Genomic DNA, 21514 nt, shown 5'->3' with positions numbered 1-21514 from the left:
ATAATACAAAAATGAAAATGAGCAAAATTACAACCAGGCAACGAAACGAGGAATAAACTAAACAAGCGTAAACCATGACAAAGAAAACATAGGCCCACCCAGGTGCATGCTGGTCCTACACCTGCCTTCTTACCTGAATGACCTCAGGTGCTCATATGTTACCCAAACATGAAACAAAACAAAAATAGGCCTACTTATTATGCATAACTAAATTTACAAAAAAATATTTATCCAAAAAAAATAGGATAAAAAAATCTATTCTAAACGTCCTACCAAACTAAATTCTAAAAAAAAATTAAATTATTTTCCTTCAGTAAATATTATGAACACACAAATACGTCAAAGTAAGAATTATGAATAAATGTAAAGTATCGAGAAAAATCGTGCATGTCCTGAAACAAACTGCAGAGAGCCCCTTCTTGTGGCTCCCAGCCAGACGAGTTTTACCGAAGCTTCCCGAGAGCCTCCGAGTTCAAACGGTCCACAAAGCCGACATCAGCCGAAACTCGCCAGTTACTCCCGAGCCAGTCCCATTGAAGTGTGTTGTTGGGGGTGATGGGGAGGACGAGATTCATGAAATAAATAGGGCTTAAAAAAAAAAAAAAAAGACTATTTCCAGAAAGCTTCCCTCCTGAGCCCCTCCCTCTCCGCTGCTTTTCGGCTTTTCGGCTTGGCAAAGGTAATTACCATCATCCAATTACTTGTGTATTACAGCTTTTTTAGCCCTTTTTTCACAGTATTTGCTTGAAAACAGGGAGGTAGTGGGTTAAATTCAGCAGCTTTCCTTTCATGTTTTGACTATTTGCTGGTGCTGAGTGGTCCCATATCGGATGATTTAGGGCGTGTAGCCATCAGCACAGCAGCGAAGGCGTGTGGGATGGCAGCTATTACATATCCCCACTCAATATTACACAAATTAACCTTTTCCTAGCACAAAAATGATTAAAAAAAAAACACGGAATCCCTCGAAAGAATAGCGATAAATGGCACGAGATTCAGACAGGAATGCAATAATTGCTCAGGTGTTTCATGGTACCGGACTTGTGCACTGAATGTCCTCCTTTCTTTTATCCTTTTATATGGTTAATACTGGAAATTCACTTATCGATCTGCCGGTGTCTCGGACAATGAACACTGTAGCCTAAGGCTTAAACTGGGATCACCAAGGGTTTTTTTTTAGCACGGTGTGTTAGTTGGTAATACATGTGTGTTTGTTGGTTAAGCTGTGGTGCATTATCCTGTGTGCGGGATATACCAGTCTGTATTGGGGTATTTTCTGGTGGTTACGCAATGCTGTTATGCGCTACAGCACGCTGAGTAAGTGTTTGTCACAGAGAAGAGTCTTTTAAATGAGTGCACTGTGGATCCAGGAATCTTCTTGTTACCAGTAAATGTAGTTTAAATGTTCTTAAAATGATTTCCATTGCATATTTTCATGTCTTTGATTGCATGCCAAGACACAAAAAAATATCTTGGAATTAGAGTGTCTGTCATATCCAAACCACATCCTCCTGTCTTCATTACTCATTCATTGTCTTTCCTCCATCTTCCATCCGGACATCCCCGAAACGGGACTGCCCCCATTCATGCCAGTCGTGACACACCCTTGGTGCACCAGCAGCTGCTCCGGGCTGTGTGTGTGGGCTGCGTAAAGAGGGTGAGGAGGGGGAGAGTGGGTGCAGGTGCAGGAAGGTGCAAGGGATGAGTTCATCCAGCAAGAGGGACACACTTTTAATGTGGCTGTACTCTCTGTAGGTGTAAGATTCAACTATTGAGATCATGATTTGACCATTTTTTCAAGAAAAAGAAGGCTCACAAACGAGTTAAAACACACCTGATTGAGTCAAAAGATGCAGAAAGTCACATTATCTGTATTCAAAACAAATGGAAATGATGCTAAATACCTGAGCTGTGGGTCAGCTGGTAGAGTCGGTCGCCTCTTAAACGAAAGGTCAGGGGTTTGATCCCCAGCCACATGTCTGATGTGTCCCTAGGCAAGACCCCTAGCTGCTTCGTCTGCGGCGTGTGAATGTGTTTGGGATTAGCTACTTCTGATGGACTCTTTACATAGCAGCCTCTACCATCAGTGTGTGAATGTGACCTGCAGTGTAAAAGAGCTCTGAGTAGTCAGAAGACGAGAAAAAGTCCAACTAGATAGATTTGTTACCAGTGATAGCAAGAAATAATAGTGTTCATTTTTGATCTGAAACTTCTAAAACTTGTAAAGAAGAGGGTGAGAAGGAGTGAATAGAGCTATACATACGCTCTAATGTCAAATAACTGTACAAGTAGAAACCATGATGTCAGCTTTGGGAGGAATTTGACTTCAAATAGGACTCAGTATCAGAGCCGTTAGCCCACTACATCCTCTAACCAGTGTTTGGGTCTGACTGAGCCTGATAGGAATTAGTCAGAAGGATAATTAGGGACGGAGAGAGGAGATTACAAGGCAAAGACATGTCAGAACAAGGCCGAATTGTTTCAGAGGAAGAATAGAAAGATGAGACAAAGACAGGAAAGCAGAGACGGAGAGCAGCAGCAGCAGCAGCTCTGAAGAGGAGGATGGAGGCAGGATGCTTCCACCCTCCTGACTCGTGTGGGAGAGAGCAGAGAGGAGGCAAAAAGGCTCTCAAGTCCGTCAGTCAGGACTGTCCGGATGTCGGCGCTGAAGAGATCCCATCAAGGAGGCCGCTGGTTGTGTCACAAGCACTCCTCGTCATGGCTCTGATTGGTCCAGAGACACCAGAGCAGGGATCTCCTGTAAGAGTCTGAGTTTTTGAACGGACATCACACCGTCAGCCAAAATAGCATCTTTATCTCATGCATGTTGTGAGAGAACCACTGGCCTCCGTCCAGGACGTGCGCAGGTACAGGGGCAGGAAAGTGGGCGGGTAACATCACTGCAGACCTCTCTCACAACCCAGGCACAAACTCGGACGGGTCGCTGTGAGAACCTCCTCGCTAACCGCCGCAACCACCGTGCAGCCCTGTAACATCACTGCACAGCTCTGATGGCAGCCTTAAACAGCAAGCCTTTTCAGACTGAATCTATTCTAACACCCCTCTGAGGATGTCTGTGTGGTGTTTGTAGATGCAAGAAAGACAGAAACATGCATCTCACTCCTGAAAGTGCAGCAGGTATCGACCTCTTTTGTAACCTTCTTACACAGCCGAAGGTGTTGTATAACTACAACTTTGCCGGCACTTTTCTGAATATACATTTTCATCCCTCAGTCTTGAATATATTAGCTACTTAAAAGTGATTCGTCTCAATACGGCCTTGATAAAAACAGCACTTCTCCTGCAGATGTAGATCTCTCCATCAGTGATTCCACCCTGTAATTTATGTCTCTTAGCACCCCAGCACAAACACTCACACATGCAAATAGCTAATGGCTCAGTCGAACATTAAAGCGAGACGATGCTGACCGGCTCCACTAGGCACTAATAGGAGAAATATGCCCTGATTAGTGTTTCACTTCATGACTAAGAGCATTTTGAACGGTTTTTGTGGCTGCTTTAGAGCTCGGCTGTCATTAAGAAGTGACATGGTGTCTGTGGATGTGCAGAGGGAAAGTAGATGGGCTTCTCACTCCCTCCTCTGAGGCAGCTGGCAGGAGTTCACTGGCTTTTTTTTATTTTATTTTTATTGTTTCCTTTCAAAGTCTAAAGATGCAGTGATTCTATAACTCTGCACATTATGCTGCAGGGGATACAAACAGCAACGCAAGTCTGTTTCAGTGCAGATCTCTAACATTTTCTAACAAAAATAACTCAAAACGTTTTTTAGTGAAAACCTATAGCATGTACATATGGTTGAGTCAGTGTTTATGTTTCAGCTGCTGCTCTAGCCCTGCAGAGTTTTTCAAAATGGGGGTCCTGAGCCGCCCTGGGGATGGCCAGGGGCGCTCGAGAACTTGGAATGGAACAAGAATAAAAATCAACTATAACCTTATTGGGGACAATAACAGTTCAGGGTCGTACCAATTGGTACGCTTGGGACCCCAACAGAAGGGTAGCAAAACAGTAGATCGGTTATTTTGGTACAATTCCCAACGTTTGACTGTGGAAACGCCAATAAATAGGCACCACCAAACGGCGGTATAGTGCCTGTGGTTTGAAAAGATTGATTACACCCAGTGTGAGGAGGCATTGTTCTCTCAGTTGAGGGGGCGGTCCTTAATGCTGCCTAGGATGCCTGAGTATTTACACTGTGGATAAATGTGTTCCAGACCACCTCCGTACTGTATGTGGTCTGAGCTGATTGATCTTGATCCGTCCTAAGGATGCATTTGGGTGAGTTCCCACCTTTCATTAAGGCTTTCCACTTGTTACCAGATCACCCAGGATGAATATTTCTACTAAAGGTGTCAACAGAGCCATCCATAGTTATATTTCCATGCTTTCAGAACAGAGTTGTGTGAGAAGAGTTAGCAGCTGTTTATTTTTTATTTTTATCTTCCCTTCTCTTCCCTTTTAGAGCTGCTTCTTTCGGTCTCTTCCATTATCTGTCCAATCGAATTACCCCGCCCTGATAACTCTGCTGCCGCCACTGCTTAGTCTAATCCAGTTCAGTAGTCGTGAAAGGTCAAAGAGTCGTCTCGCGCCAGCTGGATCCCGTCCATGTCCTCGTCCCAGCGGGATGGCCTCTTCATCTTGCCTCTGTCTCTCTCGTCATTTCTTCATTGCTTTTGCTTCTTCCCTCTCTTTTTTACTTGGCTAGGCTTTTGGTCACATGTTGCTCTTTAGCTCACCACTGTCTCGAGGCCTCTTTTCCCCTTAAATCTCCGCCTGATCGTATATCTGTCTGTAGCAGCGTAGATTTTACTGTCAGGGACTTTTGGCAGAGCTCTCTCTCTCAATTATTTGCAGAGCTAATTTGTGAGATGGGGTTCAGTGAGGCATGATGGTGCAGAGCTCAGTCTGATCACACAGATTTAAGTTGGCATGCTTCTTCCTTGCAGAGTTGTTTCTCAGTTAAGCACCCAACCCAAATAAAATGAAATAAATATTTACCTTGAGCAAACTGACCTCTTCAGGCTGATATTCTCATTATGTCAAATAAGATGATGTCATCATGATACAATTATAGGTAGAATAAATCTTTTTTTTTTAGGAAGTTTATATTTGATTCTTTGGAGTCCCCGTCATGCTGTAAAAAGTTTCTCTTTGTTTGTTGTTCATTATGTGGCTTCCCTTTTTTCCAGAGACGCACTCTTCAGGATGAAAGCAATCAGCTCTGCAGTGCTCAGCGCCCTGTTCTGCACCGGTAAGCACTAACATAACCAGTCACTGGGGATTGGGTTTGGATTAATGAACAGCTGAAAAAGGCTTCCTGCAAAAACCGAAAGTGTTTCAGCGCCACAGAAAACGAAAGCTACATTTAATATATCAGTTATATTCTATTTTTCCTTTGTTTGCTTTCCTTTCGTTCCTTGCAACAAAGCCAGCTTGTGTTTACATCTGGTCTATTTTCAGTGGTCATTATGTGGGGCATTAACATTTCAAACACTTCTTAGGAAAGTGTGTTTTTTTTTTTCCTCCAATAAGAACAAAGAACCCTTTTTGAAGATCTTTGAACGAATCAGCGGATCTCTAAAATAAGATATTTTAAGAATAAGCTCTGATCTGTTTTTTTCTTTCACAGTTGTGTCAGCATCTTCAAAAGGTAAAACTGCATGCTGCTTTGGATTGCAGTGCATGACTTGTGTTAGGTGGGGGTGTTTCTGCTGTAAATGTTCGATTGGCCGAGGTCAGAGAGTAAAGCAACAGAACACAAGTGGCTGAACAACTTTTCATGTTTACAGTCTTGCTTTTGTTCTGTTTGCAGGCACAGCCTACAAAATCCTTTCTATTTTGGGTAATCTTCTAAAAGGCTAGAGAGAAGACATTACCTTCACTTGTAAATGTCAGACATGTACAAGCAAACCTTGTCTCCTTTTCAGCTCACATCATACACTTGTCTCTAAACAAATATAGATCTGCTGCTATGAGAATCTTATACTGTTACATACATAAAAGAAGAATTACCCTTTGATGCTAGACTGATTAAATATGATATATCCACAAAATTATCCAAATGCATGAATGTGAAAATATTACAACTTGGAAAAAGTTATTCATGTGCATGAGGAATGCTTCAGTGATAACATGATCAGTTTAGAAACTAGGAAGAGAGAGAGAGAGTAAATGAACTATTTCATGACACACCTTGATTGTTTTTACCAGTCAAAGAGGAGCACAGGACAGCCTTCTTTGGGGAGGACATTCACATCGCTGTCCCGCCTGGGAACGTCGGCGAGGTGGTGTTCAAGCCCAGAACAGATGTCCTCGCTGAGGTGGATCTGATGCGAGAAGGAAAGGTGGTGAATCCCCGGTGCCGCATCAACTCTCTGGGCCACCTGGTGCTGGAGGACGTGAAGGAGGAGGACGAGGGCGTGTATGTCATCAAGACCACCAACAACTCCAACACAGCCAAGCACCTCATCCTCATTGTCCGAGGTAAGCAGCCTCCTTAAAACTTATAAGGACGCGGGGAGACGGGTGAAACGCTTCTCACGGTTAATCTTTGGGGAAAACAGACTTTGGTTTATTTCTGGTGAAATACGGGAAAACTAACGTGGCCTAGACAGAATTTATGCACTCAAAAAACATCACTTTTATTTGTCATTATGAATTGATGTAACAGATGAACAGAAGCCCTGATCATTTGGAGCTTTGGAAAAAACAAGAAAATGCTATTAAACAAGCTAGCTTGAATTTGATCATCAGCAGTAAGAAAACCATCAGCAGCTGAATCATTAGCAAAGACGCTGGCTGTTTTCGAAAACCTCCTACAAAATACTGCCATCAAACCCAATTTGCAGTATGTACTGTGTACTGCGTTCAACAGTAGTACGTAGTCTGACTGCCAGTCGGTGGTTATTTTGCAGTATCCTGGTTTACAGTTTTGGAATGAGGAAGTTAACAACAGACAAGCTAATGGCAAATGCAGCGACAGTGTAGCATCCACTTACAGTCTAAAAAAAGCTGACAGGTGATTCATTTTGAATATTTTAGAGTCCTCGCATCAAGATTATTAGCAAGCTTTAATCTCAGCCGTATGATATTATAACAGCTTTTCAGGTACTCCTCCTCAGTGTGATGTGTGATCATAAAAAAAATGCTGCCGGGTGAAAACTGAACAATGTGTGATCATTTCAAGAAAATTAGTGTGCTGTGTTTATTTTGTCTTGTTGATCAGACTGCGCAGTGGAACAAGTGGTGAAGTACGGAGAAACTTACACCATCCATCTCAACCAAGTGGAGGGCCCCATCACCCTGGAGTTCAGGTAGTGAAAGTAGAAAAACAACGATTCAGTACTTCACACAGAGTCATGACTGTCACATAGCAGTCATTCATTTTGAAGCCTGTATGAAAGGGAAACATGTTCACTGTGCTGGCTGCATGTGTTTCCTAGTGTTAGTTAACATATATGCTGCTAATGTATATTTGTTTGTTTTGTTCATTTTAAGGCCAAGTCTGGTTCAGCCCAATCAGACTGAGGTCCATCATGCAATGGATGAGTCTCCATCCGTGGTGCTGTACAACCAGACGGCGGTGACTGCAGAGGAGTATGTGAGGCGCCTCAGCGTGTCAGAGAAACGGGTGACACTGCACCCTGTCAGGATGACGGACGAGGGGAGCTTTACGGTGCTGGACCGGGAGGGCAAAGTGAGGAGGAGGAACTGTCTGAACGTCAGAGGTGAGGAGAGATCTGCACTTAGCTTCCTGTATCCTCTCAGCTTTAATTGGGGGATTCATCAATCTCATGTGCCTGGTTTGTTGGCCTCGGAGGGTAGCTCATTGAAATTCAGTGCTGCTGTCTGGGCAATACATATGCGCTGTGAAATGTGAAGTGCTATTCAAGATCTTCGATATTAACCTAATAAGGTTTCATGCAGTAATGTTAGCCTTTTTGTGTTTCCTGTATTAAACATTTTAATCACTGTCCACAGTTTCTTGTTCCTTGGCTTATAATAATATCCTCATGCCTTTATCTCAGAAAAGGTCATACGAAAAATGTATTTAAAATGAACTTTACTCGCCTGCAGGGAAACTGAGCTGCTGTAGCATTAGAGAAAAATCATGTCGCTGAAACAAAGAGCACATTTAATGAAGGTTAGGGAACAAAACATAATAACTGCCAACAGTGACATAATTGCTTCTGTATTCTATAAAAAACTCACTCAGCAAAGAACAAGCCAGGGTCTCTAAAGCGACACTCATGGCTCTTTGTGGCTGTTTATATCGCTGGTTTGAGCAAAATGCTAAAATAAACGTGCAGACAATAGCAAGATATACATGCTGATGTTACAGGTTTTGCTTATTATTTGAGTACCATTGTTTTAATTACCATTACCACACAATCATCCCGGACATGTTAGTCAGCAAGCTGCTTGATGTTGGCCTCTCCTCCCATTTCTGAACCTGGATCAGGGACTTCCTAACGCATCACCACCCAGATTGTCAAGCTTGGCCCTCCTCCATTTTCTCCTCCACCACACTGAGCTCTGGTGCACCTCAAGGCTGTGTGCCGAGTCCACTTCTATTCTCCCTGTACACCTCCTCCACCACACTGAGTTCTGGTGCCACTTTTTGAGGGTCTCAGTCTCCTCTCGGAATTGAAAGCATTTTTACTCTGCCCCAGACTGGGAGATTTTAAATCAAGACCACCACAGATAGCCTATTTTCCCACGTCATTACTATGTTGAGAAGGAAAACGCTGCTTTCTAATACAGCCCCCCCCCCCCCCCCCCCTCGGTTACGGCTACAACCTTCCTGGTGTGACGGTCTAGGGCTGATGATATTTAATTGATATTTACTGTCTTGTCTTGGTCTTGTCTTGGTCTCGGTTATGTCTTGATCTTGGTTAGTGTGGTCTTGACTACAACACTTCACTGAACTCTTTAAAGACCAAAGAGGTGACGACTTTACAGCCAACAACACCACGCAGATAGTATGTCTGAAAATTGTACCTTGAGTTGTTTTTATCAATGTCACTGCCAGCTGTACTGAAGACCTCTTAAACTGCTTTAACATTTTTCAACTGTGTATCCTATAACCCTGCAGGAGCATACTACTCCCAGCGTCTAATGTTTCCCGGCTCGATATCCTCTGACATGATGCATTAAGTAGATCTTCAATACTTCTATGTTCACTGCAGTGTTTTTTAATATGGATGAATCACACACTTGCATCCTTACTGATGTTATAACCTTTGAAACCTGAAGCCCTTAAAGTTGCAGGTGAGATAGTTTTATAGACTTTAGTCTCTGATATCGTCTCCACAGTGGCTTGACAGATTTTAACCGCTCAAACTGCACCGGAAACATCCGTATCCCCTCATCCGCTCACAATTTAATTTACAAAGATAGACCGTGTCAATCTCTGACAAAAGCTGCTTTCACATATGCACTCCGGAAAATGTGCAGAAAATATCAGCCAGGATGCTCCTGAAATGTTCATGTTCCTGAGTTGTTTGTTCAAACATGAACCTCACAGCGGGAGACTATCCCCGTCAGACAGCATAGGCTACATATGATACGATAGATACATTTCTTGTCGAGCTCGGCATAAACTGTAACGTCTCTGTGTTTTACCTCCACAGCGCACCAGATCTTCATGAAACTCGCCTATGGAGCAAACCTGAATATGAAACTCTACCTTCATTACTCCAACCTTAACATCGTCTACATGCCCAAATCAGACAACCGGCCCCGTGTCATCCTGGACCAGGGGGTTCTGGTGACCCATCTGGACCCCATGCTGGAGGGCAGGCTGACCGTGGAGGGATCGGAGCTCATGATGAAGAAACTCCATGTGGCCGACATCGGTGTCTTCATGGTGACCGACCTGGATGGGTTGCTTGTGGCTCATGTTTACGTCGAGGTGGAATGTAAGAGAAAAGGACTTATTTAAATTTTCAACAATGCGTTTGTATGTATTTGTTTGTGATCCAGCTTTTGTATTGAAAACCAGCTCAAAATTTGGGATGCTAGTAACAAAGCTAAAACAGCTGTTTTTGTGTGCTTATAAAAACAGAACTATTAAACACACAGTATGTAGATTCCACCACTTGGGGGCTCTCAGTCAAAAGATGACGTGAGGCTGGCGGGGAATCATGGGAGTGATTCTTTGTGATATTCCCCCCCCCCATCAAACTGTGGATTGATTATAAATAAAAAAACACACTAAAGTATGTGCACTCTCAGATGTTGACTCTGCTGTACTGCGTGCCATTAGATCTATTATCTTTTTTAATGTGTGCCTTGTAACAGAAAAAAGCAAACATCAGCGTAGAAGTAACCACAGGAACATGTCATAAGTCTGTTTAACATTTCAGCCTATCACGATAAGGCTTCTGACTGAGACAATGGAAACAGTGAATGGTTGGCATTTCTAAACCGATGACCTTTCCAGAGCTTTACTTTATCCGTCACAAATACGATTTTAATGCAGAATTAAACAAAATCCACTTCTAAGAAGAAGCTGGGATGAAAGATGAAGGAGCTACACAGCAGAGTCCGTTTGAAGCAACATTTGTGCGGCCACAGAAGACTCATTATTTTCCTCTGTGCATGTTTCTGTCTCAGCCTATAAGCTGCCTCCGCTGACTGTAGCCATACTCTCCCTGCTGGGCCTGATCGCCTTCATGCTGCTGGTCTGCCTGCTGTCCTGTCTCTTTAAAATGCACAAAAGGAACGAGAAGAACAAGAAGCTGATGCTCCTCGCTCAGCAGGGCAGCAAGGGAGACGGCGATGCTTTCAGACAGGTAACACCCACCCAGTGCTTAACCATTGTTCTGCATTTTGTCAGAAGGAGGGAGGAGGAATACTGTAGGATCACAGAAACAAGAACAAGAAAGGCCGTCAGGAGGTTGGGCCTGGAGGCAAAATAAACCCTGCTTCATGTTTCGTAAGAGTTAGGTTTATGTGTTGGTATAAAGGCAGAGGAGGGTTCTGTTCCTGCTGTGGGAGTCAGGATAGTCAGCTGGTCCACTTCCTCCCCCTGCGGAGCTGGAACTGGCTGAGGACATCTCACAGTAACACAGTATTTCTATTCAGCTCCCTTGATCTCTTTGTGTGTGTGTACATTAAACCCCAAAGATAGAGTCATATCTGTTAGTCATAAACCTCCTGCATAAGCCTTAAACCACACAGAGAAGAAGAACACAGAAAAGCATGAGCAATTTAAAAGTGATATAAAAGTACACATCTACAAATTCTATCCAAAAAGTGAAACCTCATACGCTGTTGTGCACACATTGACGGTCATTGCTTAGGAATTTCAGAACCCCTTCACTATCGTCTGACAACATTTGATGTCTGGGAGCCACAGACCATTTTTTCGGGGCCTCCAATGATAAAGGATTTCCTGGTCTAGTCTTTATTTTTCTTTCACCTTTAATTGTCTGCAGCCCGCCAAACAACTTCAGATGCTCGAATGGAGCCGGAGTGGAGAGACGATATGACAGAATAGTTACCAGATGATTGTGTGCCAGCTCCTGAAATCCTCTTCTGTTAGATTTTATCAGCTGACATAAAAAAAAAAGGCTTTTTATGCTTTTATTGCCAAAGACTTAAAAGCAGCCTTCGACTCAGTTTAGTAACAAAAATATATTTCTTTTGTTATCCTGCATATTTAATTATTGTAAATCAAAACTATTGATCAGCTCTGGAGTCTTAAATGGATGATTGATTACAAGAAAAAAGCCCCCTGAAGCACCTTTTATTACCCCTCTTAAAATGTCAATATTAAATTAAACTTTTCAAATTAGAATGAATTGTGCAGACGGAGGACGCTGCAGAGCCCGTTTGAACATAAAAGAAGCAGAAGAAGAAGAAGAAGCATTGATTGTCTTCTTAATGATGTTTTCTAAGCTCTGCTCTCAGCTGATCAATACGAGGAGATGAAGTGACCGATGGGATGATTCAGAGTAAGGAGTTAACCCTTTAGCCTCCACTCAGTGTGTCAACATCCGGGGGTTAAACTGGAATTATAGACTAATTAAAAACCCATTACATAAACAACCTGAGGCGGAGTGCTTCTGGAATAATTTAAAAAAAAGTCTGCAACAAAAAACAAACTGGTGCATGAAAGACGTCCAGACGTCGATCGAATCAGAGTTTAATTACTTTTATTGTTTTTTGTACACGTATTTTTCTGCAATGTTTCCTCTGATGGTTGATTGACAGTTAACTCCTCCTTCTCAAACAACATCCATTTAACTAATTAGTCCGTTACAGGTCAGATCAGTATGAACAGCCAGGTCAGGATGCGTGCTGACATGACAGGCGGGAGCGAGGACTATAAACCCAGGCGATCACGTTAGCAGATCGTTATGTTTCACAAACTCAGAGTGAACTATGATTTAGTTAAACACATAGGCCAGACTAAAATTGTTAGAGTTTCCATAGTTGATCCTGGAAATCTGTACGACATGACAACTAGATTTGTTCCATTAATTTAAGTATATTAGCAAAATTAATCAGATTTAAAGGTCACATATTATGCAAAAAAACACACTTTACCATGTTTTTCTAACACTAATATGTGTCTCTAGTCTGTCTACAGACCCCCCAATGAAGAGAAAAGTCCATCCTCTCCGTCTTCTGCCTGCTCCACTTTTCATAAAACGTGTGCTCAAACAGGCTGTTATAGGACATGGAGCGAGAGAGCCCGAGACACCCGAGCCCTTCTAGAGAGGGGGCGTGGTCAGACACCGCTCATTTACATATTTAAAGGTACAGACACAGAAACAGCCTGTTCTCAGCAGGGCTGAAATAGAGCGGTTTATAGGCATGATCAAATACAGGATCAGAGTGGATTTAGAACAAGACACTTCAGACATGTTTTGGGGAGCTCTGAGACTTATTTAAACTGATTGAAAATTATGATAATATGTGACCTTTAAGCCATTCTTAAATAACTTTCATCCACTTGTTAACCTGGTTTTCAGCTTTCTTGTGATGTTTGTATGTTTGTATTTGAATCTCAGGTGAAATCTGGTAACATGATGATGATAATTGTTTGTCCAGTTCATGTTGTGCCTCTCTGGTACAGTTTGAGTTTTGAACGTTGGGTGAGTATAAATCTGAGCTGTGACGGAGGCCTTTGTGCTCACAGCTGATTGTGTCTGAACCGAGGCCCAGCTAACGCTGTCGCCTTGTGCGTTACGTTTCTCCCTCTGACTTTAAGGAGCCTCAAACGGAGCCTCTGCTCGGTGAGAGAAATGTCTACTGCTTATTTTTGGCAAATAAGTCCTTCAATCATCCTGCTGTTTGTGAGTCATTGGTGACACTTTGAGAAAATCACTGCTCAGTATTTTGTAAACTTCGGTGCATTGAACATTTTAGCACTAGCTCACAATAAAAGAGGAAACTGCCATCAGTGTGAACGAACAGGAAGAGGATGATTGAAGATCTCATTTGACAAACAGTCAATGAATCACATCAGGTTGATCGTGCACCACCACTTGAGACAATCTGTCTCTGAGATCCTTTTAGACCTTTCAATACTCCGCTGACTGAGCTGTGCACAAATGTCCATTTCTATGTGGACTTCAAGTATTTAGATTTAGACTTGTATGTTTAAAATCGATCTAAAGATTCATGGCATGATTATAAAAGGATTGGCTGTCGTGAATACTTTCAGAGGGCTTAAAATTTTGGAAACACGAGCATCGTCCCTTAACAAAAACAAAATAAGAATTTACAGTCAGACGGGGGTTAAATATGAGGATGAATGCTTTTAAAGTCAAAGAAATCTTTTTAGAACACCATGTTGGTTTGAGGAGCTCAGTCAGGAGTGAGATCCGTCTTCCTGGATCTTAGTTTCAGTTTTGTACCAGGTTTTGGTGCACAGTGCAATAAAAAAAAAGAGTCCATTTGAACGAGTCATTTAATCGAATATCTACTCTTAAAATCGGATGTTTCTGAAACAAGTGTACATCTCAGCGGCGGCGGACGAGAGCTGCCTCGAGAGCGGAGGGCCTTCTTTGTCCACTTGCTTTGAGAAACAAGATTTTAAAGTTAAATAAAGCGACTAAATGACCTGTTGAGATGGCGTTTAACTCCTTTAGTATAAGTGTGTGTAAACTGCAGCTGAGCAACAACATACGAGAAAGTCACACTCAAGTCATCACTTGTGACTTTCTGTCCGACGTATTCGAGCCGTTCCTCTGCTTTATATTTTCTCTCTTCCCTTCCGTTCTTTTACTCTCGCCTGTTAAGCGCCTCAGATCGAGCTCCGCAGTTACTCATGAACACAAACGTTATGATAACTGCCGGCGTGTAGCTTCACCGCCGCGTTGAGCTCTCAGTTTGTGGTGATGACTCAGCTCGCTTAGCGCACACGTACCTCAGTGTTGTTTGGCTGTGTGGGGTGAAGTACAAGGTAAATATCTGATGTGTATGTGTGGGTATCCGTGCTGATTCTGTGCGTGCCGTTGTGTAAAGGTCAGTAGTGATTAAACGTGCGAGTCTTTGATCAAACAGTGGATTTGCTTTGAGGTTCCCCCCCCCCCCACAGAATCGTCTCTGTGTAATCAACAACTCGCCCAGGACGTCTGTGGAGGGTGCTGTCATGTGTCTGTGTGTTTGTCCAGTGAATGTCTCAATGTTTTGTCGTAATATTGTAGTTTTTTAAATGTGCATAGAAGTACATCTCCATGAAACATCACATTGAGACAGTCCCCTTCTGGCATGCTGCTTTTACATACTGAATATACCAACGTCACAAATCACCAAACACTCCATCCAGTCATATAAAGACTCTGTTAGGGATCCATTTACCTCTCTAATCAGGATTAGATTTTAACGAGAGATGACATTTGACTTACCTACCTTTCATCAGGATCAGGGTCATGGTGAGAGGATTACTAAAGTCAGGAACTGGCACGAAAAAACGAGGGGTTTGCACGTTTAGTCAACTTAAGGGTTAAACTTCATCACCCCTGCTGGTCAGCACCGGAATTACAAGTCGATTAAACAAATTATTCATGTTTTTATATGATAGCCCTCGATGCCGGTCAAATGTTGTGCTCAAGCTGCTACACAGCCAACGGCCACTAGGCGGGGCTGCAGCCATAAGCTGGATGTGTTTAAAGGGCCTGCTCTCAACGCTCTACTACCGCGATGTAAACGTGCACAGGAAATATGGAGAGCATCTCATAGGAGGAGTGAGGTTTGTCAGTGTTTTGATCTAGAACATGGAGAGAAAAAGTGTCTGAAGGCTGTGTCCTGTTTTTATTTTGTATTCTTTATTTAGAGATAAGATGGAGGATAGTGTCAGAAATCAGAGAGAGAGAGAGAGCAAGGGTTTGGACTTAAATCGCTTAGTCGTCAAATTGCACACATCCCAAATCATGAAACATTATCTCTGTTTTGCTAGACGCTAAAAGGTGACGATGCTTCACATCCAGTTTTTATTCAACACAGAAACGAGCAGGACATTTTTTTTTTCCAACTTTACATTTAAATGAAATCAACATTTTAAAGAATCACAGTTTATAAGTGTTCGACTGAAGAGAAAAGATGGATGTTGAATCAGCAGCCATGAATCTGTCACTCACTCCCTGTTGTCTGTCAGTACACGTGTTGTCACAGCCTGTTTGTGTGTACTTGTGTGTTCGTATATCAATATGTGCTCATTGTGTGCCTTTTAAATGTTCTCGTGTGTGCGGAGTATTGACTATGTGGAGGTTGAGATGACAGCAGATGCCCTTGATGACGGTCACTCTGACTTGTTATATACGTTATGGATTTCCTCATAGATCCGAGAAGACCGAGTCAGAGAACCCAAGAGACCGGCGTGAAACTGAGATCAATCACAGCTCTCTACCTGACTCATTCTCTCCTCCATCAGTCCCTCCCTCTCTCTCTCTCTTTCTCTCTCTGTGTCTCTCTCTCTCTCTCTCCTCCATCAGTCTCTCTCTCTCTCTCTCTCTACCTGACTCATTCTCTCCTCCATCAGTCTCTCTCTCTCTCTCTCTATCTCCGTCTCTCCACCTGACTCATTCTCTCCTCCATCAGTCCCTCCCTCTCTCTCTCTCTTTCTCTCTCTGTGTCTCTCTCTCTCTCTCTCCTCCATCAGTCTCTCTCTCTCTCTCTCTCTACCTGACTCATTCTCTCCTCCATCAGTCCCTCTCTCTTTCTCTCTCTGTGTCTCTTTCTCTCTCTCTCTCTCTCTCTCTCTCTCTCTCTCCACCTGACTCGTTCTCTCCTCCATCTCCCTCTCTCCCTCTCTCTCTCTCTCTCCACTTCAGTGTTTATTCATCCTACATATGTTTTATAAAAGTATCATACACTTCTCTCACCTCCATGCCTCCTTCCCTCTTCTCTTTATCATCCATCTAGTTTCCTTTCTCTCTTCCATGACCTATGACCCTTCTATTGGGCGTACACTGTGCGATTGTAAATCTGTCGTGTAGGAACGTCACCTCATCCCTCTGTACGGCTGAGTCATTTACGACCCACGACTCACGACCAAAACCTCATGAATTATGTCCTCACTCTGTGCGGCCCCGTCGTTGGGCACGACGTGAGTCCTCACGCTGCACGACCTAAATCATAATGACGCATTGAAGCACTGAGTTTTTTAAGCTTCCTCCCCTCACTCACTTCCTTCGAGAAGTCCCTAAAAACTCACCTCTTCAACATCGCCTACAACCACTAACAACCTCAACCCTCATCCTCCTCCTTTTACATGATTTCTAAGTTTGAGTGCTCGCACGCTGAGGTCAGATCAGTGTGTATCTCAGTTGTCTCATATCCAAACACAGAGATATACTGACATGTCTGTGTGTGTTGTCGAGGCTTTTTCTCCACAATCCATCCCATAATTAACACCGCCCGCCCCAGCTCTCTCACAGCTGCCTCCTGTTCCCTCATTCCCTCAGCCTCTCACAGCTCTCTCATTTCACTCCCTCTGCAAATCCATCTCAATGAACCAACTTCACCACATATTTAACGGGGCGTCCTCTCTCTCTCTCTCTCTTCCTCTCCCACGTTAACCTTTTTTTTTTTACCTCCTCCTCCTCTTTTATTCACTGTCCCTCATTCTTTCTCCCTTATATGCACGTCAATGTCACTGGCTCGGTTTCCTCTCAACCTCCAGACAAATTAATGAACTCATCCTCTGTCCAGTCACACAAGCGTCCTGTTCAGTAAGTTGTGTGTGTGTGTTTTTAAGAGCTTTCTGTGCTGTTACACGTTTAGTGTGTGTGTGTGTGTGTTTCTGTCCCCTCTTACAGTGTTTATATATTTCTGACGATCAGTGTTATAAGTCGCTCTAACATCATGACATTGTTGTGTCCATATTCTGACATGCTTCCTCTATGTGTGTGTGTGTGTGTGTGTGTCCATTGGTGCAGGTGGTCCATGAAGCATACACAAGGTTTGCTGAGGAGTCTCTGATGCAGTCTGTGAGTGATAAGACCCCGGACACCACAGAGGTCACCATCAAGGTCAGTTCAAAGCCCAAACAAAACACATCGTCAGCGCATGTTTTAAACATGTGACTAAAAGTATAAAGACCATAAAGCACATTCAAAATGTCACTTTGTATCTGGTATCACATTCGTCACACTGGCCTGACGCGGCTGGAAATTTGGACGGAGACCACGCCGCCTCACTCCCTCATCAGGTCGTGAACGTACATTCAGTAAATAGAACTTGGAGAGAGCGCTGAATTGATTTGAAGACTCCTCAGTAAAAGTCAACGAGTGACCAGCGGAGGCGGGCAGTGTGACTCGCAGCTTGGGGGCGGGCACTTCACAGCTTTTCACCGCCGGCTGAGAGCTCAACTACCGCAGTGCAGCTATAGTACGAGTGCAAACTGTTTTCTTTGTGCTACACTTTATTTTTTAAACGACGACTCTTCTCAGTTTCAACATTTGACATGTTGTGCTATTTAGAATCAAATATGGGGGTTCTATGTTTTGCAAATTATCACATCCTGTTTTTGATTTAATTTTAACCCAACTTTTCAAGCTCAAATATTGAATCCTTTTGAGAACGAGGCACGAGGTCACTTCAACACCTTGGATGACAGGTGTTCAGCTTCAGATCTCTGTAACAGAAACAAAAGCTAATGCTTGACTTAAGCAGCTGCTCTTTTAATTTATGACTGTCCGTCTAAATAATGAAATGTGGTCTTCATATTTAACAGAGAAGGCAGATGTATCCTCTCATCTATGACCTACATTTCACACTGTTTACTTTTGAATCAGATCTGATTCCTTTCAACACACTGACATCCGTCCCTGCAGATTGTTGCACACGGAACAAGGACATTAAGAAGTGTTGTTTGCATGCTGGTGGAAGGTAAAGCTATAAATAAGGTCCCTGAAACATGTGCATAAATTATTCACGTCGCTTTTCCACTGACCTCGATTTTTTACCACTTCCCTTTCCTTCCATTCCTCTATCCTACACCAGCGTCCTTCCTCCAGCGTTTGCCCTCTGATTTCTACCCGTCTTATTCGATCGCTCTTTTTCCTTGAGACTCGCTCCCCCTGCTCCATATATCTTTTAGGGATTAGCTACTTCCCCCTTTCCCCCCTCTTTATGGTTTCTTTTCTCTTGTCCTCGGCTTCATGATCTCATATTAACAAAGTCTCTATTCTCCTTCGACCCTCACCCCTTCTCCTCCTCTCCTGTCCCTCCTCTCTCCTTCTCCGTAGGGCCTCGAGGTGTCCAAACCAGGACGCTACCAGGCTCTGACCTCGGACAACTTCCTGGAGATGAGCGACTCTGGGGTGGAGTTCAGTCACTCGGGCCTCCCGCTGGACAGCGACACTGACGGTGCCATGACCTACGCCTCCCACAAGCCCCTTCTGAACGCCATCTCCCCGACAGCCGTGACGGCGGGAGTTTTCTCGGACAGCCTGGAGGCCACCCTGACCACCCACGGCGATCTCACCGCCAGCCGGACCCCCGACTCCGTCCTCAGTGCCAGCCCTGCCTCAAATCCTCGCTCGCTCGCCGCTGCCACCCCAGACGGCAGCATCGGCGGGGCCGCGTCGCCCGGAGCCGCCTCTAGGGGCACCGCGGGGTCGGATTCAACCAAGACAGAAGGAGGGGCTGAGGGTGAAGAGGCGGGGCAGAAGGAGGAGGGATCATCTCCGAGCACCTGAGAGGATTCACCGGTCTATTTTTTTAATCTCGTTGCCCTAACCCTATACAGATAGACATCTACACCCTCTCTGGCTCTGCGTTCCCAGGAACTCCACCATATCCAAACATCACCAAGTCCTCGATCACTGCATCTGAAACACAATCACAGACTAAATACTCACGCTTGGATCAGTTAAGATTCAGTTAAGCCCAAAAGAAAATAACAAAAATGGGGCGGCTGCACAAAATGTATGGCACTAAACGGGATGCAAAAGACAAACCCCCCGCTCAGTCAAAAGAAGAACAAAGCAATTCTGTGCATCTGGAAACATGCATGCATTTAAATTAGCGTAGTTATTGTAGTTCAGATCTGCAGAAAATGCTGACCTTAGAGTAGATCGACTGCATGCAGGCTTCTGTTGGTCCAAGAAGTCACGGTGTGGAAAGTGTAAACACACTCAGCACTTTTAGGAAAACACTTGAAGGAGATCAAATGGTTTAAGCCCCCGTTGAAAGGTTGTCAAAAACGATTACACGAGTTTGACGGCAGAGTGAAGACGCTGCAGGAACCGGACAGAAGCTACCACCAACAACGGCAGATAGGATCTCCTGTTTTGGAAGCGGATCTCGGGTGTGTTGCCCCTGACAGCACTTTTGTCTGCTCTCGCTTGCATCAGACAAAACACTGCGATGATTGCATTTCATCCCGCCCACTCGCAGACTCTATTATTAACAGAACAAGTCTGTCAGGAAGCGTCTCCGCCTCTCAGGAAGAGCTGCTTGTCTCAGCACTTGTTCAATACCGCCCGTGAGAAGAAAAAAAAACCTGGACTTACACTTCCTGAAAAACGCCCTGCAAGCTGAAACAAGCGCTATAGATTTAATCCCCTGACTTAAGCGCCGTTATTGTTGTGATTGTTTTCCTGTCTGCTACATCTCGGGTGTCAGATCTGCCACATTCGAAGGCGTCATGTAAAGAAATCCAATCAAAACTTCCACCACTTCTTCCTCCTGCTAATGATGAATGATAAAACCCCACAGCAGCGACAGCTAACTATAGACTCGTTCTCGTTTGTGTTTGTTTCGTCCCCCCTGTGGAGTTGTCACGAGCCCTGTCAGAGCAGCATGAATTCAGCTTCCCCACACATCTTGGGACTTCTGGATCCGCTCCGTAATTGGATTCCTGGTCTCCTCGCGTATAGGGACGGATTCACGGACGCTGTGGAGTGAGGAGCGGTGATAAAAGAGACGACAGAGATGGAACAGGGTTACTATTTTGGGGAGCAGATAAATGACATGCATGATTTAAAGCCCTTCTATTTTCATCTCAGCCCCCCTTTTACGATGGACGGAGCGCTGATGGTCGGAGCCCAGTTGTTTGGCAAAATGAAGTGAGCGGGGAAAACGCAGTCGGATCAATCTCTGATAACGCTGCAGCGCCGACGGAGAGAGACTGAATAACAGTGATTATAACTGCTGTGTGTGTGTGTGTGTGAGTGTGTGTGTGTGTGTGTGTGTGTGAGGATTAAGGGCTCACACAAAGCAAGACATTCACTTCACCGCACGGAAATGATGCCTTTCAATCCACAAAACATCCGATGTCAACATCCCTCAATTGATAGTTCAAGTAACCGTTTCTGAGTCCACACAGATCCTGCTGGTGCTTCGTCACTTTGGTGCTTCTACCAACAGCACCAGGAATAGTAATACAAAGATAAATCTCACACTACATTTAAGAAAATGAGAAAGTTCAAATGTTCAGCTGCAGGTAACGCCTCTTCTTCAGTCAAGGGCGTTCAAATATTCAACAAAAAGGAAAGTTCAAGTTCTTAATTAGTTTAATTTATGAGTTTTAGCGAGTAGGGAGGGAGCTTTAAGATGACAGACGTTGATTTAAATCTGCAGTTCCACATTTTTTTTTAATGATATTTCAGTGATATTTATGGTCTCTCGGTCTTGGAGCTCTCGGGTATGTCTCGGTCTCGCTGAGTGTGGTCTTGACTACAACACTACGAAGAGTCAGCAGATATAGCCACACGTTTGCATCAGTACACACAGCAACATCGGTAACCACGATCTTTCATTCGTGCTGAAGCTGAAATTACGTCGACGTGGAAAGCCTCCTTTGAAGCGGCAACATAGACGTTTAAGAGTCAGGACGAGAAAAGCACAAAATCGATCATGTTTTCAAAGAGGTTGAAGCACGTATATGGATCTGCAAAGAAATCTCGACCCTAAAGAGCTCCTTTAATAGTCAGGAAAATGCAGTTTGTATTGAGTTATTTACTGCAGAGGTTAGCTGGGCATCATGAGTGTGTGGAAGACTTGCACACTCTTCTTACATGTCATTGAATTA

The 21514-nt window shown here is 43.8% G+C and overlaps 1 protein-coding gene across 1 annotated transcript; it reads left to right on the top strand.

Annotated features, from left to right (window-relative positions):
* Positions 1-438: 438 nt before the first annotated feature.
* Positions 439-19584, top strand: LOC132991334 (uncharacterized). Its single transcript, XM_061060078.1, has 10 exons — positions 439-679; positions 5208-5269; positions 5648-5668; positions 6229-6501; positions 7244-7331; positions 7516-7745; positions 9651-9938; positions 10636-10814; positions 17415-17507; positions 18726-19584. The coding sequence occupies exons 2-10, from the start codon at positions 5224-5226 to the stop codon at positions 19176-19178; spliced, it is 1671 nt and encodes a 556-aa protein (XP_060916061.1). The 5' UTR covers positions 439-679; positions 5208-5223; the 3' UTR covers positions 19179-19584.
* The last annotated feature ends 1930 nt before the right edge of the window (positions 19585-21514 follow it).

Source organism: Labrus mixtus, chromosome 16 (assembly GCF_963584025.1).
Source record: "Labrus mixtus chromosome 16, fLabMix1.1, whole genome shotgun sequence".
Lineage (NCBI taxonomy): Eukaryota > Metazoa > Chordata > Actinopteri > Labriformes > Labridae > Labrus > Labrus mixtus.
Note: the sequence above shows the minus strand (reverse complement) of the source record. Positions and strands in the feature narration are given on the sequence as shown.

Bases quoted from the DNA above. Each gene is read 5' to 3' on its own strand.
- LOC132991334 (XM_061060078.1), top strand. From the start codon at position 5,224: ATGAAAGCAATCAGCTCTGCAGTGCTCAGCGCCCTGTTCTGCACCG. The intron at 7,332-7,515 runs GTAGTGAAAGTA...GTTCATTTTAAG, and splicing joins CCCATCACCCTGGAGTTCAG to GCCAAGTCTGGTTCAGCCCA. The intron at 17,508-18,725 runs GTCAGTTCAAAG...CCTTCTCCGTAG, and splicing joins CCACAGAGGTCACCATCAAG to GGCCTCGAGGTGTCCAAACC.